Source organism: Oreochromis niloticus, linkage group LG11, assembly GCF_001858045.2.
Source record: "Oreochromis niloticus isolate F11D_XX linkage group LG11, O_niloticus_UMD_NMBU, whole genome shotgun sequence".
Lineage (NCBI taxonomy): Eukaryota > Metazoa > Chordata > Actinopteri > Cichliformes > Cichlidae > Oreochromis > Oreochromis niloticus.
Window position 1 is genome coordinate 34,247,395 of NC_031976.2, and position 19,330 is coordinate 34,266,724.

The window sequence follows — 19,330 nt, forward strand, 5'->3', positions numbered from 1 at the left end:
ATTTGCTTACGTGTCCTCTTTTTTTCCCAAACCTTTCAGGGATTTTCTCTTGTTTTCCTTCAGTTTGCAATTGATTTTCTTGTGCATGCATTTTGAGACTTTTGTTGGATTTTGCCTTTTGCCTGCCCCTGGGTGAGACTTGCTTTGCTTACTGTGTACGACCTTGGCATGGATAAAGAACTCTCTCTGCCTTTTGTGTGTCCTACATTTGGGTCATCTTCCCTGTGGTTTATCACAATTGTGAGAAAATCACTTTTACAGTGCAGCGTTTCTATTCCATTTTAAAATATGGCTGTAATATTATTGAACTATCTAATACTCTAAACAGGAATACATAAAAAACAGCACCACCTCATCACTCCTGCAAAATTCTATAGATACAATCACATTCCTAAACCCTCTTGTGCTCTAGAACTAAACTCCATCCTGTTCTTGCAAAATAAATAAACCAGCGGATATGCAAGGGCCATGCTGCAGTGAACAAGTGCTTTGGTTTTGCACAGCTGTGTTTTTGTTGTCATGCCTAAAAATACTTAATAGCAGCACTTACATGTAAATGAGCAAACAGAAAAGTCGTCAGTCTACTTTGATTCTTTCCCATGTAACATAATTGCCATGATTGCGGCACTCGGCACTGCTACTTCCAGACACCAATCTGCAGTTCAGCATTTGTTCTGTTTGCTCCATCAGTGGAGTCCAATTGAAATATTGATCTTGTTTTACGAAGCCCAAGGTATGAAAGACTTTAGCCCTTTGAATATATATGTTCTGTTAATGCAAAATCAAAGCTGTTGAATTTAGATTTTTTTTTCGGGTTTGCACACAGAAATTCATTCCTCAGAAGCTGCACACACTCCCATATTAAAATGTGGCAGCTATCTCATCCATCACTGTGAAAATAATTAGATTCAGGCCTGAGCCAAATAAATCCAACAGAGAACAGAGGCAGTTTGGAGCATTGCCATTCTGCGCCGGTGTTAAAACACAAGCAAGCAGACACGACAAACATTATTTACTGATCATTTGTGTCAGGCGGTGACTGCAGGAGCAGAGATCTGCCCAAAAGCTTGTGATAATTGATGGTGACTATGTGAACGTGCCAGTGATCACAGACTGCTGAGATGAAGGGTTAATACACACACGAGACTCTGTAATACAATTGTCCTCTTTCATTTCAATGTGTTTTGCTTGCAGTGCAGCATAAAGGAATAACATTTTCCACTTCCCTTCATGTGTGCCATGAGTTCATGACAAACGCAGTAACTTTAAATGCATTACAGCACAATATGCCAAAGCACGCGTTTGCTTATATTTTATTAGAAAAATAAACACATTGTGCCGCAAAGTGGAAGAACACATGTTAAAGTGTCTGCATCATTGGCGCTTTCACTCTGAAACAGTAATTAAAGTAACAACGAGAAGTTTGATATTACTATCATAGTTCTATATTGAATGCAGATGCACAAAGACTTTTGAAACTGTGAGCCTGATTCCTCCTAATAGTGACAAAATTCATCTCTAAAACTGATTAACCCTAACCCTAAACAACTGACAGTCTAATATTTCACAGTTCATTTATTCAGAACTACTGCTTTGTAATCAGCAGTGGTATTGAAGGGTCACTGGTCACTTCATTAGTTACAGTTTGGTAGTACCAACAAGGTGCTGGAAACAGATTGTTGAGTATCAGAGATTCTGGCCCACAGTGACATGATAGCGTCACACAGTTGCTGCAGATTTGCCGGGTGCACATAACATGACAGTGATCTCCCCTGGCCAGTTAATGTGGTTTCAGCATCTGACTAGGATGCCTCCTGGACGTCTCCTGGGTGAGGTTTGAGTATCTGTGCTTGTACTGCTCTCTTTACTTTTGATGCCTTAAGCACATTTTCCTGTTGCTTCTTTCGACATTAAGCCTAATTTAAAATAATAATAATAATAATAATTTTTGCCAAAGAAAAACAAAATCACTATTTAAAAGTTAAATTATTTGATCAGTCACTTCAAGGTGCTTTGTACTGTAAGGTCAAAACCCTACAATAACACAGAGAAACACCCAACAATTAAGTGACCCCCTTTGAGCAAGCACGTGGCCACAATGGGAAGGAAAAAACTTCCCAAGAAGAAGCCTCAGGAGAACCAGGCTCGGGATGGGGTGGCCATCTGCCGTGACTGGTTGGGGGGTTTGGGGAGGCAGACAGGAAGATTAGACAAGCACTATGAAAGAGAGAGACAGAGATTAATAATAACTCATTATTAAAGATTAAATGCAAAATGATCTATAAACACACAGAGAGTGAAAAGAGATGAGAGAAGATGCCAAATGAAGTCTTTTCTCTCCTCACATATGAGTCTTTGCGAGTCTGGGGTCACACATCCATTGTCCTGCAAGGTTTCAGGACACACGACTTCCTACGGGTGATAGGATCAACATAAAACAATTGATCATTGGACTCCAACCGAGGACCTCCTTGCTGTGAGGTGACAGTGCTAACCACCACACTACAGTGCTGCATGCAGTTATACGATATTACATGATATTATTACATATATTTGTGTGCAGTCGAGCTGTTTAAAGCAGCTTTTGTGAGGAATACAGTGTCTGTGCATGAGCTAAATATGGGCTGAGAATTCAAATAATGTGGAGCATTACTTATTAACACCAGCCAAGCTGCTCCAAAAATTGTTAGCAGCCATGGTTTTTGGCTCCATTAGACACTGGCAGGTAACCAACCATGATGCTTTCTGTTGTTCAGATGTAGCCTGGCTGGGAAAATATTCAAATGGATAAAAATAGTAACATTTTAGAACAAGAGGCATTCAAAAAGTCTCTTGAACACTAGTTATAAAACTGATGCAAATGCCCCTGCTGGTAAATTTTAACTGACCACAGCATGTACTCACTTTTTTCACAGCATACTTCATTTCAGCAAAAACATGTGTTGTTTTTGCTGCTTCTTTTTTTTTTTTAAAGGTTTCTGATATAAAAAGTTGCTCCAGCATCATTATGGGTGGCAATTAATCAGCATCACTGGCAACACATTAAACACCTTGTGGTATTTTTGAGCTTCAAAATAACCAACAGAGCAGGTTTCACCTTTTCAAGGTCGTCCCTCCCTAATATCAAACTGGGTACCAGTGGAATCGGAGATGACCGTCTTAACATGAACCAGTTGTTGGTTTTCACTGAGATTTTAATATGAATAACTGCTGCCACCTGCTGGAGCAATTTCTTTGTTATTAATGCTGAGCTTCTAAATGTCAGAATATATTAGTAGAAAGAAACCGCTATCTAACTTTATAGTTCATAGCCCACATGGGGCCATTAATCTTGTCATGCTGTCACACAAATATGCTCTTAACCTGTCCATTACCCAAACCAGCAATGCTCTTAAAACGTGAAGCCACACTGTTGCTCACCGATTGTCGCATCTCTTAACAAACTAAAATAATAAAATATTTATTAATCAAATATTTATAAATATTTATATTAATAATAATTAATAAAATAAAGCTTTCCCAAAGCTTTTTGGTTTGTCTGATCAACTTTATCCATATGCAGTTATTGCAGCTGCGTAGCTAACAAGCTTCAAAGCAAAACTCCCACAACTCACATTTGTTCTACAGAAGTTATTTTTAATAAACACCTGTCAAATGAAAGGTTTGCTTCTGAGAGGCAGCATGTGAATCCTCTTCAGAAAACAACCAAGACAACTAACTGGAATGAGAGATAACATGTTATTTTCTTAAAAATAAAAAAAAAAAGCAAAAAGGGCAACTGGGAGGGGGGAAAGGAGATCAAACAGCAGAAATACATTAGTTTGTGCAACAGCAAATACGGCTGAATTATATACAAGCATATCTTTACTGAACATTCATCAACAGCTTCAACTATGCATGTACAATGAGGGCTCTCCTATCAGTTTACAGGAAACGTGTTGTTTTCAGCTTCAGTTTAATCAGTCGTCACTATTTGTTCCAGTCAGCGCTGAGCAGCCAGTGTTTTCAAGTGCTACAGAGGTCTGCAAGAAATGGTAATGCAATACTTCAGATGTTCAGGAAATTAATATGGAAATTAGAAACTGTAACATGATAACATTCAGCAGCTTGCTTTCAGCTCAGAAATAGACGCACACTCGAGTTACTGTTTGATGTAATGAAGAATGAAAACGTCAAAGTTGTAAGAAATGAGTTCAGCTAGAGACGTGTTTATAAGACTTGTCGGCCTTAAAATAGCTGGTGGCTTTTTAGGAGAACAGTGCAGCCACAAAACTGTACAAACTGAATGAATATCTATCTTAGCTGCTAAACTTTGTATTTATAGTACATTAAACTGTTACTCTATACTGTACTAAAACAGACTGCAGCATAAATGTTATTGTTAAACTGAGAACTTATGTAAACATAACAGAGAAATCTAAATCTCAAACTTTAAATTCTGACCTGAATATGGACGATCCCATAGGCATGCTTTTAAACGCAGCTCAGAGGCTGCCAGATCTGTGAACATAGTATTGGATTTCTCCAAATATTGTAACCATTATGAACAATCATTAAGGCTGAGTCTAGGGGTTCATCTAAAATTATGTTAGAAAAGCAAGGCTTGAGACCAAAAGGTTGCTGGTTTCAATTCCAGTAACATCTGAGGAAATGTGGGTGGGAGGAGAAAAAAAATAAAATAAAATATGACACTCTTCCATTCCTTCACCAAAAAGGAGACAGTGTAAGGCCAGCCAAACAGATTTTTCAGTCAGGCCCGTCTTTCCACATCAATTTTTTAAATTATTACTCCACCTCCCTCTTCAGGGATCCCCATAAAAATCTTCTTTATAAAAGAAACATAAATTTGTACAGTATTTACAAAGGGAAGGAAGGGGAGAACAAGGCATTTAGTGTTTGGGTTCTACAACAATCCACAAAGACATTGTTCCACATCCCCCAGTCCAACATTCAAAACATTACAGGATTACAGGAGTCCATTTGGAGTGTTTTTGTTGTAGTGTTCAATCTCAGCCAACTATCGCTTCAGGGTGTGATGTGTCCTGGGCCAGCCCAAGTCCCTGAGATATTAGCGTTTCACTTCTTAGTTTTTTGCTAACAATCTCAACTCGAGTCTGAATCACTGCTGTCTGAGGAAGAGGATGAGGATGAGGAAGAGGATGAGTCTGAGCTGGAGCTGCTTCCACTGAGGCGTGATGGCTGGGCATGAGTCTCCACTGCACTCGGCTTTTCCACTGAAGAGAAAATGGCAAAGAGAACAATGTTTAATGGATGCACCTGTGCTTAGGCAAAAAGGAAGAAAGCCCTGAAGTCTTTGTCTCAGCTTCTTTGGCAACACAGCCCATATGTGCAAAACCTCACAAATTTCATCAGGTTTTTACAGACAGTCTAGTGATGGAAAGTGCGAACCACTGGAACCAAAGTTTCCTAAAACAAAAGAACAGCCCATTTATAGCCAGATGTGATATAATGGCCAGGGGATAACATGTAAACAGAAGTTAAAGCTGTAACTCAAATACAGGCAGGGAAGAAAGATGGATAAACTCCAGGGGCCCGATGCATAAAACTCTAGATTCACAACTTAATCTGTGTAAACACAGAAATAGTACCAACTTTCCATCTAAAGCCAGCTGTACATAATGTCCTCTTTTGCAAATCAAAAGAGGAAAAAAAACCTTAAGATGTACAGCCTTAAATATAGTCTAAACGTCACCATAATAGGCTTGAATCGCTCTAGAAAGTGTGTGCACATGGTTTAAAAGGTATGTTTTAGCTCAACACTTTCTAAGTTCCTGCTTGTGTGGGGGTACAGGCGCACACATGTCTAATAATGTGCATCCCGCTTCAGCACACAATCATGGTGTTTAAATACTTTGCCATTTTTCTCGCTCATTCTGATCTGCGCTCCCGGTTTAATCCCTCCCTGCTACTAATGCATTTGCAGGCCGATGAATGTTCTTACTCTTCATACAATCTTTAAGCAGCAGGAAAGAAGAAGATACTTTAATGAAATTCAATTTTCAATTCAATTGTATTTATATAGCGCCAAATCAGTTGGCTGTTATTGTAAGGTTAAGACCATAAAATAATACAAAGAAAACGGGTGTTCCTCAAATAAAAGTCCATTATGGTATGCAGATAACCTTCACACACGAGGCGTTGCATATTACTATGATGGCTTACTGTAGATTTACACAACCAAAAGAGATTTACATCTCAGGGGGATTTTTTCTGTAGTTTGTTACTAAATATAGCATTATATGAATAGACTGTCTGTCCCGACTACACAAACTGGACTACAAGTCAAATCCAACAGTTCTGTCTCTCCTAATTTAGAATCACTATTTAACCTAACATGCATGTCTGGAGTACTTGAGGGAAGTCGCACAGGGAGCAAAGGCCAACTCTACACTTGAAACACTGTGCCATCTTCGCTGAATTATTGAAGTGCACAGTATTTGAGTAACTTAGAGAAACTGTGAGTTGCTCTGAAAACCAGACATTTTTGCATCCACACAGAAATGTGATGATGTGAGAGCTCACCTTTAGGTTTCGTGGGTTTCTTGACTGAATTGAGTTGTCCGCTGACATCTTGCAGCCTCCTCTCCAGCTCCCTCCTCTTCTCCAAGGTCAGCTCCTCTTTAGACTTGCCAATGCTGCCTTTCTTTGCTGCTGCAATATAAGATGATAAAAAGGTTGTTACAGAGGTGGGGACCATACAGTGGTAAGTATACTGTGTCACACCACTAATAAGTCAGTACTGAGTACTTTTAAGTTAAACAGAAATTAAATTTCTTGCTCTCTTTACTAATTTTAAGTAGCAGCTTAGTAGTGCTCTGGTAATACGTCAGCGCTACACTGAGCTCTGCAGTCATATCTACATGCTCTAGTTGTGCCCAGTCACCAGGGGGAGCATCAAATATTTGGAGAAAACATCAACTTTAGTTACTTCTATTCACTTTGTTGGTGCTTTAGCTTAGCATCTGCTGCAGAGAGAAGTTATAACATACAAAGAAATGCTTTGTAGTGAAATTAAGACTTGCAGTCTCAAGTCTGTCTCCATAGACTCTGGCCTTTCCCAGTCAAGGTTTCATTCTGTGTAGCCAAAGAACTAATCAAATACACCAATGCAGAACTTAATGTCAAGAGGAAACCTAGCCTCTCTGTCACTGACAGACATGAAGGAGGGCGCTAGATAGAAAGATTTGAGTGCAACACCAAGGTGACGTGGTTAAACTGGTTAAACGAAACCACATGCCTGTCAGATAGGCGTAATCCTCTGCTACATTTTTATTTCTCTTGTCAGCCCAGTCAGGGAAATATTACACACCATTGTCATGAAAACCAGATATTTTTGTGCAGGAAAACTGTTATTTTTCCTGCATTAAAACTAGTATACCACCGTTTCCACGTCCAAACTTACATGGCACTGATTAAGGTTCTTAATTTTTTATTTATTTATTTATTTTTTTCTATACATCTACTTATGTATCGTTTGTTGTTTAGCACAAACCACTATGAACGTTCCTGTTAGCTCTTTACAGATGTTGGATGCTGTTTATCATGGAGCACTGAGATTCATCATAGGATGTAAAACTATTACTAACCATTGTACTTCATACTCCACCTGCAGACTGTTGCATTGGTAGATTTTCATTCATAAGTCAGTAATTTGTTTACTACCAGTGAATGTAACTTACTATGTGTCACCTGAGCAGAGTATCTAAAGCCTCCGCTCACAAGCTTTTAGTACATTCACTGTTCCTTCAGTACACACAGAGGTTGGGAAAAAGGCATTTTCTTACAATGATCCTTATACTTGGAACAAATTACAACATGATCTGAAGCCATGCAACTTAACTGAAGGGTTTTAAATAAATTCCAAGGATAGTGGAGAAACCATCACTGGATGGCTGTTCCTGTTCTTATGTTTTATTGCTACCATTTTTTTGTTGTTGTTGTTTTTTTTTTTAAGTTGGATTTCTCCAGTTAATTGGTTCTATCAAGTGTAATGACTATAGTGTTTTTTTAATGTGCTGTAGTATTGTACGGATATCTAAAACAGGTCACTCTTGAAAATGAGACCCCGTGTCTTGATGAGATATATCTGTTTAAATAAAGGTGGAGAGGAGAAAAAAACCACAAAAAAACAACAACAAAAAAAAAAAAAAAAAACAAAAAAAAAAAAAAACTGCTAGGTTCTTGTTTTTGATGTCAAATAAATGTAATACCAATTGCAAACTTGTTTAGTTACAGCAGTACAATACATACTTTAGAAATGCAAAGGCAGAAAGTGTCCACTCAGCCTTGTAAAGCTTCTTTCCAAGAATTTGATTATATCAACTGTGAGAGCAGCTATACTGTTAACTTTCAGGAATCAGGTTGTTTGACTTTGGGAACTGAAGGGGCATTTGGGCCTAGACGTGGCTATCAGCCCTTAACAAGAATATACAATTGCCCCCCTGTGTGGCTGCATGAGTCAAAACTACTGATTCTTTCTTCATCATCGACTTTACTCTCCAAGTTTAACAGTCTATTTTTTCCTACATGCTAAGATGTACTTAGCCATTACAGACTTTAACATATGCCACATGTTGAGTACTGATAGTATGTTCTGACACTCAATAACTTGTCAATTACAAAAACATCCAAGATATTACTAAATAGGAATATGCTAGCGTCATCTTGGTGGTCATTTGGTCTTGGTGGTCATCTTTCCTCATGTTGTGCTTTTCCATGTATACCTCTCTGAACTGTCTTCCCCATGTGATGTTTTTGTGTAATGTACGTATGGTCGGAGGGTAAGATGGCGCCGCCATTGCGTGCAATAGGTCGGCAGCCTTAACATGAAATTTCCCCTTGTGGGACTAATAAAGGTATATCAAATCAAATCAATTTTATCTACCTTGTTCAGCATACGGCTTACGGGGCTTCTTCCTCAGACATGTCATCACGTAGCGCTCGAGCTCTTTCAGTGTGGATGGTTTGAGTGTTTCAAAGTCAATCTCAATCTCCTCAGGGTTGGTGTCCCTCAGTGAGGGCTCCCTGGACTGTATGATGTGGACCACACGACCCAGCTTCTCGCCTGGTAACTTATTGATGTCGAGGCTTAGCTGGCGCTTCTCATCGTATGACATGGGCACGATCTCTTCCTCTTCCTCCGAGTCATAGTGTGGTAACATAGAAGTGGCAAGTGGAGGGTAGAAAGGCTTCTTTGAAGTCCTGAAATAACAGGAGAAGAGCACAGCTATCAGCTGTTTTACATTCAAAACATTTAACTGGTTGAACAGTAAAACTATTTGTGTCACTAAACCTCAAAAAGGAAGGATAATGAAGATGAGATCAAGTTATTAAAAAAAAAACAAAAAAACAAGGGGGGTTCACTATTTATACTAACTTGCTGTTCTTGTTACTCTTCTTCCCCTGGCTTTTCTTGGCCTGGGAGCCACCAGCTTTGGCAGATTTGCTCTTCAACTTGCTGGGCATCTTCCATTCCTCAGAGCCTGCTCTGCTTCTGACTCCTCGATTTCGCTTCTCCAGCTTTTTCTTTTTCTTCTTCTCCTTTTTGTCCTTTTTCTCTTTTTTCTTCTTGGGCTTGACGATGGGGCCTTGGGAGAGAGCAGCTAGCTGCTCGTGCACGGCTCGGAGCTGAGAAAAATATACAAATCAAAGACGTTTTTGTTTCCACGTTTAGTGCAACAAAGACCCTCCAATACCTCAATAGTAGCTACTCAATATCTTACTTGTGTGCACACCTGGTCCTGTAATTCAGCCAAGCGATGTGCTCGCTCCTCCTCACTGTCTGAGCTTGGGCTGCTCTCACTCTCCTCACTCTCGCTGCTAGGCTCACTCTCAGAGGTGGAGGAAGAGGAGGAGGAGGAGGAGGAGGAAGATGATGAAGAGGATGTTTGATGCCCACTCATGGACATGGCTGTGTGCTCCATGTGTGGTTCATCTGGCATCTTGGCGAAACGGAACTCAAAGACATCCTGAGGCATGAAAAAAAATAAAAAACAAAAATAAGTTAGATGGTAAGAAAGGAGGAAAGGGAGTAATAAAGTAGCAAATATAACTGAAAAGGCCTGTGTGAGGGCACCTGGTCCGTGTAACTGCTGCTCACCTGTAGTTTCCGTGCCATCCCCACAACATCGTGATCAGGTGGATTGTACTTGTAGCAGTTGGAGAACATCAGTCTTACATCACTGGCAAACTGTTGAGCATCTCTGTACTCACGACAGTCCATCTTCCTCTGATTGGGAAAAAAAAAAAAAAAAAAAACAGGAAATGGACATTTTTATTAGATTTTAATAGAAGATTTTCTTATTTCCCTCACTGCATTTTACATTCACATTTAAAATTCTTCCCCATTCTTCCTTCTGTGTTTTAAATTTTCAACATATTATGTTTAGTAAAAAGAAATATTACTATTATAGTACAGCGAGCACACTTTCACGCATTTAAAGTCACCTTGATGGTACTGAGGTCCATAGGACACTTGATGATATCGTGATAGTCATGAAGTCCGAGTGCAGCTGCATCCACAGGTGTGTAGAAAGGCCATGCATACGCAGCATGTTTCTTTGATAACATGTCCTTCAGCAGCCCACTGCAGTACCTCAGCTGCGGGCTGAGTTTTCCCTTCCTTGAGGGCTGAGGCTGAACAGAATCGGGCAAGTCCTTCTTGGGGGGTTTGATGGGGCGTCCGCTGCCAACTCTGCGTCCAGTGCCAGCCATCATTGGCTGCAGCAGGACAGGACCTCCAGGACTCCTGACAAGCCCAATCCCAGGTGGGGTCTCCAAGCTTATGCTGCCCATTGAGGAGACTGTGTGCATGGACGTGTCATGGATTTGACCACCGTGTCCCCCTTTCCCCAAACCCACCATGTGCGGTGTTCCTGACATGCCCACAGTAGTGAAGCCCATGGTAGAGGGTGTAGTGGTATCTGCTTTACGTTTTACACCTTTCTTCTATAGAAAGAAAAAGTTGGAAATTGTTGTGATCACTTTATTGTGGCTTTGTTACACAGCTTATAATCCCCACAACTGAAATACTAAATTTAAAAAAAAAAAAAAAAAAAAAAAAAAAAAGGAAAAAAAAGGAAGGTTTATTTTTACATTTAGCGCTGTTAAAAAGGAACTTCAGTGTTTCAACATCGATTTTGCATGCTAAACTCTAGATATGCAAATTATTCTAATCAGCATTCTGTCTTACATACCTTGGTTGTGGGCTGTGTAGGAGGCAAACCCATAATGTTAGCTGGTGGCAGGCTTTTAGTTAGCACAGTCTGGGGAGAGTTGGCCAGCATGGAATCCCCCGTGTCTGAGGACGAGGGGGAGTAGGCTGACTGGGATACTGCTGGCACCTGCTGAGCCCTTGACGCTGGTAGATAAAGAATATTAAATTTAAGAGTTGCAATTCAGCTACACAACACCACCACTTCAATCATAAATGTTGCTTTCATAATACTTTCCTGCAAATAAATAAATACATCTTAACATCTGTAATTGCCAAAATACTGCTCATACAAATTCGCATATCTAAAACAAAATGCTCTAGTTTTTAGCAGTAAATTGGAATAAAGACAATATGAAACTGTATGAAGTTTTCACACTTGCAGGTAGAAATGGGAATTTTGGATAAGAATTTAGTGATTCTGGTTCCATTGTCGATATAACTTAATGATTCCTTAGCAATTTTCTGATCAATTCTGGGTTCTCACAAGCTTGGCTCTGAAAGTACCACCATCGCTAAGCAGCATATCAAAGACATTACATTTGTGCAAATTAATTGTACGTCGTGTGGTCAAATGTTTGCACTTGTTGGATGTATTTCTTTGTTGTGATCAATGTTGGGTCATTACTCAAAAAAAGTAATGTATTACACATATTACACAGAACACTTTTATTAAAAGTAATGACTAAGTTACCTAAATTACTCAGAGGAAGTAATTCATTATGCTACTCATAACATTACTTTCATCCTACTCTGTAAAATGACCCTAAACGCACCATCTCATAATTACCATATAAACCTGAGGCTACGGTCACTCACGCCAGCATATCTGCAGTAAACTGCCCAGCTATTCTCCTCCTCCGACAACTGAAATCATCTAATTGTAGAGCAAGTAGAAGAACTGATAAGTGGGATCAAAAGTCAAGCAGACTAGCGATTCTGAAGAACTCGACTACCAGGAACCAGTTCTCAATTTCCATCCCAACTTACCAGAAGATTTACGACCTCTTCCCCTGCTGTTTTTGTTCCGAGGAGCTGGAGGAGGAAGTTCAACTTCCTCTTCGGGCATCTGGGCCACCTTCTGAAGAAAAATCTTCTCTAGGGATTGGGCCATCAGCACAATGTCATCTGTTGGCTAACCAAATAAATAAAAAAAAGTGACACATGAGCACAAATAAAATATAAGACGTACTATTGTTTGCATAAATTTCATTTCAGTTTAACAATAAAGGTTTTGTATTTTTTGTGCATTTGTTAACAGACTGACAGGAACATTAATACAATTTTAAAATCATCCCTTTGACTGTTATGTGTAAATAAATCAAACAGATAACTGCAGATTCTTGAAAAGAATTTCCTAAGATTAATGCTTACATTTCATAAATAATAATATAAACTAAATCACTGTTAAACAACCTACATAAATATACATAACATAAAGATGTTAACAATCACCAAAGAAATCCCAGGCTAAGACACTTCATATGGTTATCTATGAGACGACTTGATGCAAAATGTAAGTTTGTATAATCACTGAAATAATCTGTTACACACAAGACATTGCTTAATTTATATATCTAGGTTGATTTGAGTCTGCTTTGCAAAATTATTTACATGTAACACATTTCTGCAGTCATTAGGCCTTTTGTCTTTCACTTTAAATTTTTCCCTTGCTTCCCTTAAGTTATGCTGAGGAGCACGTGTAGTACATGTTCTCTTGCTATAAAGGATAGCAAAGAAATCACAGGGCATTTTGTGTAAAGTTAAGGGAAATGGTTAAGGGTTTTAAAAAAAAAAAAAAAGCCTCTAAAATGTCTGTGCCTCTGCTTGGATCATTAACAAAAATACACACAACTTTCATCAAGTCATTTTAAAGACACCAAATCTTGCTAGATTTCCCCACTGGTTTGCTAGAAATCATTAAACACTGTACTTTAACACTTATTTTTTCACTCTGAGCTGACATAACACAGTTCTACGCCTGCTCAGTGTAAGATCAGTGTGTTATTAAATGCAATCCAAAGGGAATGCTAGCTTGTGAGAAAGGAACAAATATCAATTAAAATGGAACAAATAGCATGTATAAAAATGTGTTTTTTTACCTTTTGACCTACCTTGTTGTAGATGTAGCAGTTGGTGAACATTGTGTTGAAGTCCTGGATGCACTCACTTGCACTACGGTAGAAGTTATTTTCCAAGCGTTTCTTAATGGTCCCCATGTCCATGGGTTGTTTGATAATTTTATGGTAATCCTTGGAAGAAAAAAAAAAATAAATAATTTTTTTTTTTAAATTAATAACTTTTTAATTTCACAATTTATGGCTCTACAGAAACACCAATCCTACTTGTTTACTTGTTAAAGTGTGGATACCTTTTCAAAAAATGGTCCCAAGATGTTAAAAATATGTTTAAAAAAAAAAAAAAAAAAAAACCCAAAAAACAAAAACTGAAATACAATCATCTATTAACAAACCAGAAAGGATGATTTATAATAGCCAAAAAATAATACAGAATATTGGATATTTCTCTCAGCATCTGGAAGTAGACACATTCAAAATCAGAGTGGTTTATCAAAGCACTTTGATTCAACCCACCGGCAGGTTAAGCTTGTAGGCATCCACAGGCTCCTGAAAAGGCCAGGCAAAGTGGTGCCTCCAAAGAGACTTCATCAGGGTTTTCTGGAGGTACTGCAGCTGGTTTGTCATGCGGCCTGGTCGGGTGGGATCCTTCACTGGGGGCTGTGGAGGGGCAGGGGGACCCTGGGGCATTGTGTGGGGTAGGGAGGGGCTCTCAAAGTCCTCGTACAGCAGGGAGGGCTTACGAATGCGTTTGCCCGAGCTTGTGTGTTGGTCCATCATACCACCGGACAACCCAACCAGAGAGCTGAAGTGAGGAAGATTTAAAAGCACAAGATGGAGAAGAATTAACGACAATGATTTCCAAAAAAACCAAACAAAAAACCAAAAAACAAAAAACAAAAAAGACTGCATTCACATCACTAGGAAAAGAAGTAAAGAAATGCTACCTCAATACCTCATGTGGAAAAAGCTGGCTGGCTGTAAATAAACTTTTAAGGTAGGAGTGGGGAAAGACAAAAAAGGAGAAAAAAGAACAAAGAACAAAGACCCCCCCTCCAATGGTTATCTAGGAAACCAGGATTTCATCAATAGGTTAGGTTGGATAATCTTCAGAAGTTTGGCAGTCATTATCCAAACTCTTCTGAGTTCAGTTTCTTTGAACATTATGTTTTGACCGTTTCACTTTACCAAGTTATGACAGAGAATCTACTAAAAAGTATAAGAGTGGTACTTAGCTAGATAAATCTTATAAACAATAACCTGAAAGACGAACAACAGTGACACACTAGATAAGTACTTATAAACATGATTATCTTTTCCAGATAAAATGTTTCCTCTGGTTTTCCCCACACACAAAGGAATAAATGGAGGATACACCAATCAATGCCTTACACAAGCATTGTGGTCTCCCCTGGAGATGCACCATAATAAACAGGGCAGAGAACAAATTCCCCCATGAGCCTTAAGAGAGTTAATTAAAAAGAAAGCAATCTTTTGGAGATATCAGCATCTCTGCAAGTTATGATCTCCAGTTTGGCTGTAGTCCAACAACACCATGTTCCACAAAGAGCACTTTTCAATGCACCGTGAGATGACAGAGGTCGCCTAGTTCATGTAGTTAAAGGACACAGAAAGTCGGTCCTTTCTCACCTCCATCTGAGCACCACAGCTTAATACACACATGCCCTACTGACACACAAACAATGGCTAAGCCTATGAGCTGGTTTTCTACATCAAACAGAATACCAGCAGCACAACTACTAAACAGCATTAAGGGTGCCGAAAAAAAGGAATTTGCCGAGTAGTAAACATAAGAACTTTTCTATTTCCAGGCAAATGTTTTTAAGCTCTACTTACTTTAGTGGTTTGAAGCATTTAACAATTAAATGGGGAAAAAAATCATCCAAATATACATCCAATAAACACACAGAGAGAACAAAAACATTTCCTGGTGATTTCTTTATATTCAATTTTGATCCAACTTGGTTACTGCTTTTTATTTGTTTTTGTTTTTAATGTCTCTGTAAAGCACTTTGAATCACCTTGTTGTTGAATTGTGCTATATAAATAAACTTGCCTTGCCTTGCCTTACTGTGTGCATAATGAATTCCTAATCTTAAGATATTTTTAAACAAACTCTAAGTTAACTCTGTTTACATCACAAAGGTTAATCCTCCATCACCCCCCATTTTTCTCCAAATGAGTTATGAACACAAGATTATGTAAAAGAAAATATAACTAGAGTCGCTAAATTTGTGCAAAAACGCAAACACCGTTTAATTATCAACTTGGCTCCATGTGACTATTATGGCTTTAGTGTTTGAACCTGCATTTAACCAGCTTCTGTTTTTACTAAACAGAGACAAATTTCCCATAGCGTAGGCTAAACAACCCGTCTTTATTATTTAGGCTATGTCCACACGTACCCGGGTATTTTTGAAAACGCAGATTTTTCTATGCGTTTGCACCTTTCGTCCACACGTAAACGGCGTTTTCGGTCAGTGAAAACGGAGATTTCTAAAAACTCCGGCCAGGGTGGATATTTTCTAAAACTCCGTTTTTGCATTTACGTGTGGACGAGAAAAACGGAGAAAACGCAGCGTCAAAGGTGTGCGCCTTTTTTGACGTCACAGTGTGCGCCACGTTGTTGTTTCGATGAAATGAATTTCTACAATACTGTTACTGTTAATTGTCCTCTCTGCAGTGTTTAAATGCTTACATATACACACACAGTTACTGTCCCTCCACACATACGACTCGGTTCTGCTTCTATGCCCCAGCTTTGTTTACTATTTCCCACCGAGGCTTCTAGACTTCTGATTGGCCAACATTTCTACACGGTTAGGAATATAGCGCCACCTGCTGCTTTGGCATGTTCCTAGCAGCGTTTTCCTTCATTTCTGCCTTTACGTGTGGACGGGATTATTTTTTAAAACGAAAACGGAAAATCTCCGTTTTCAAAAATACCCGTGTACGTGTGGACATAGCCTTAGTCAAACTGATCAAAGACTCAGTCCACCAGCTGCTGATCGCGTGGTTGGACGCCCCGCCCTCGCTGTTTGTAAACACTACTTCACAACGACAGAAGCCAATAACTGACGGGCATATGGGGTCCAAAAAGACACAAACGCCACATTTATTAAACAGCAATGCTCTGAAAAGAATTTTGAAAAAAATCTGATAAAACCCTCGGGCCATCAGGCAATTTCAGCCATTTTGCCACAGTCTCAGGGCGTTTGTTCACCAGCACAGAAGCTGCGAGCTGGAAGCTAAGCTTGCGAGCTAGCGGCGACAGACTGCAACAGCGCTTTATAAATATAACAATACACCTGGGACTGCCAAGTTGCAGTTAAGCAGAGGTTGTGTCTGTGGGGGGGAGAGGGGAACAGTGGACCGGTTATTTATAACTAGTTTTCTTATGTGATATTGTTTTACATTAGCGACAGCAGGTTGCATGAGCAATGAATGACACGACAGACAGACAGCCAGCCGGCGGGGAGCACCCGGCTGACCTAGCCGATGGAGATGCAGCTGTCGTTTGCCTGCTAATTAGAAGCTAAACGCTAAAGAAAACGGGATAGAGGCTCCACAAAACCAGTGTGCAAATATTAAGATTCAGAGGACTTCAGAAATATGTGCAGAGTTGATAGTCTGCTGTGAAAGCTAGCGTAATCGGGCTGTATCATAAGACTGGCTGACGAGCTAGCGCTGTTTTGCTACTCGGAGGCTAACGGTAACATCACCGTAGCAACAATATGGTTTTTATTATATAATTCCCATCCTCACGCGGACTACAAAGCCCAGCAAATGTCGTCAGTTTGACCCGAAACACTGCGGACATTACCTGTCGTGAGGTGGGTTGACGGCGGCTTCCATTGGGATGAGGGCGGAGTGTTGTTACGATCCAATTTTTCGCCGCTGTTGACGCTGCACTTCCACTAAATGCTCAGCGACCAACTCCGCAATGAAATGGCGACTAAGCGCTTCCGCTTGACCCTATATAAACCCCTCTCGTGGCAGTGCCGCGTCGTTCCTGTCACGTGGACGATGATTCTGCGCTATAATTGGCTGTAAGCAGGTGTCAGTCAAACAGAGCAGTCTGTACATCTTGTACTCTGAAAATATTGTATGTTTCTGATTTTTTATACAGTAATGAGCTATCTGGCGTCGCACTGCGTTAATAATTGCTGTAATTTTCAGGCTAACGCCTCTCTGTCTATAAGGATTAGTATGTTTTGTCCTCAAGAGAGTTTGGATTGTCATGCAGGTGATCTCCGTTTTATTAAACCCACTGCGGAATACCTGGGTAGCAACTGTAATTTTTTTGTGTGTGTGAGATGTTTCCATTTAAAGCGGCACATTCAGGAAATAACCCCCCCTCAGCTGCTTTGTGATTGATGCCCTCAAATAAACTAACCGCTATTAAGGAAGCTATGTTTAACAGTATCCTGCAGTCTAGATAGATAGAGATAGATACATGTGCAGTTTTCAAAAATAAAATAAAATGAAAAAAATAAGAGGAGGCTGAGATTGTTGACAAGCAGTGGCAACAGGTTTCATTCGTCACTGCTGCACCATAGAGCACATTCTCCAACAGACTGATTAAATTCCGCTACCACAAGGACGGATACAATAAATCTTTTATGCCTCGTGCAGTATCTCCACAATGCAACACATCTGTATGGCGATGAATCATCTGTGCTTCAACAGTTTACACGACTTTCATTACACTATACACTGACTGTAAAGTTTTTACGTAAACGTAAAAGTATGCATTAGTAAGCATTTTTAATTAAGTTTTATTTTTGCTGTGTTAAAAAGATATTTAAATATATATTTTAAATGGAGATATTTTTCTTTAACATATTGTTATTATTACGTAATATTACTTACTTATTTGGGTTCATATTTGTTTTGCCATGTTGCATGCCGTTATATTGCCCTATAAGCCAAAATAATGGCATTTATGTTCTATAATTTTTAAGCTATTTTGCCATTTTTGTTGTCTTTAGCTAAATTTTCAAAACTTTTGGAGTAAAAAGGACAGACTGTTTACCTTTCTCTAACCTGAAGAGTTTTAACATATGCGGGCGCGGTTTATGTTATTTGTAACTGGGTAGACTTGGTCTGCAGTAGGAAGTCAACCATTAAAATCCGCATAGCATCATTACAAAGCTATGATTTGTTCATCTGACTAATAGTTGGTGAAGCTGTTTTTAAACCTTATTGATCTGCACTCTAAGGCCAGAAACCTCCATCCAACAGAAAGACAGTAAACGTCGTTATGCAAAGGGTGCAAAACAAACCAGCAATCCGCTGTAACTGTCCTGTACACAGGGATGCTGAGTTCAGCTCTGAATCACCGATCAGTTATTGAAATAACCTGAAAATAGCATTTTTTCATCAGCTGCATTTTGTCATACAATCGCAGCCTTTTAATCAGTCCAAATTTACCTACAGCCTTACTGTGTCTAGCTATTGCTTGAAGTTCTGTTCTGTTGAATGATATGGTGGAAACCTACACTTTATTGCAGGGGTATTATAGATCCTGTATTTGCTAATGTTACACAGTGTAGTATGATGTGATGGCTAAAACAGGAAACAAGGGTAGATATTTGATAGAAATTTTAATTTGGACTCATTTTGCACTGTTGAAGTGAAACATAAGATAATGCATTCATTCACAGTCACACACACAGGCTGTATACCCCTGGATTTATTGTATTTTTTCATAATAAACTGTTCATAGGAGGATGGTGATAAACAAAAGTATCAAATTAACCAGATCTGTTGTTGGATTTGAAGTTTTCATCTTAAAACGGCCAATTGATTTTTACCCCTGTTGCCTTATAGAAGAAGACCACCCTCATCTATTTTCCTATTAAAAACAAAGACAGTCCTACTGATCAAAACACAAGTTGGTGTTCAGGTTTACCACAGTGAGATCTGAAAAAAACAAAACAAAACAATAACTACAGTACTGTGCAAAAGTCTCAGGTCACAACTTATTCCTTCCTTG

At 39.2% G+C, this 19,330-nt stretch overlaps 1 protein-coding gene across 7 annotated transcripts; it reads right to left on the reverse strand.

Annotated features, from left to right (window-relative positions):
• Positions 1 to 3,615: 3,615 nt before the first annotated feature.
• brd2b (bromodomain containing 2b) lies at positions 3,616 to 17,311 on the reverse strand. Of its 7 annotated transcripts, none has more exons than XM_013268409.3 (12): positions 17,156 to 17,311; positions 13,828 to 14,116; positions 13,336 to 13,485; positions 12,224 to 12,368; positions 11,217 to 11,380; positions 10,468 to 10,968; positions 10,121 to 10,249; positions 9,756 to 9,989; positions 9,398 to 9,648; positions 8,906 to 9,222; positions 6,544 to 6,669; positions 3,616 to 5,234 (listed from the first exon to the last, which is right to left on the reverse strand). In XM_013268409.3, exons 1-12 carry the CDS (start codon positions 17,185 to 17,187, stop codon positions 5,104 to 5,106), a joined length of 2,469 nt encoding a protein of 822 aa, XP_013123863.1. In that variant the 5' UTR covers positions 17,188 to 17,311; the 3' UTR covers positions 3,616 to 5,103. The 7 variants fall into 7 exon arrangements, with proteins under 7 accessions (XP_013123863.1, XP_005472914.1, XP_013123864.1 ...); XM_005472857.3 differs by having other exon boundaries at positions 13,348 to 13,485; positions 17,156 to 17,310; XM_013268410.3 differs by having other exon boundaries at positions 9,744 to 9,989; positions 13,348 to 13,485; positions 17,156 to 17,310.
• Between the last annotated feature and the right edge of the window lie 2,019 nt (positions 17,312 to 19,330).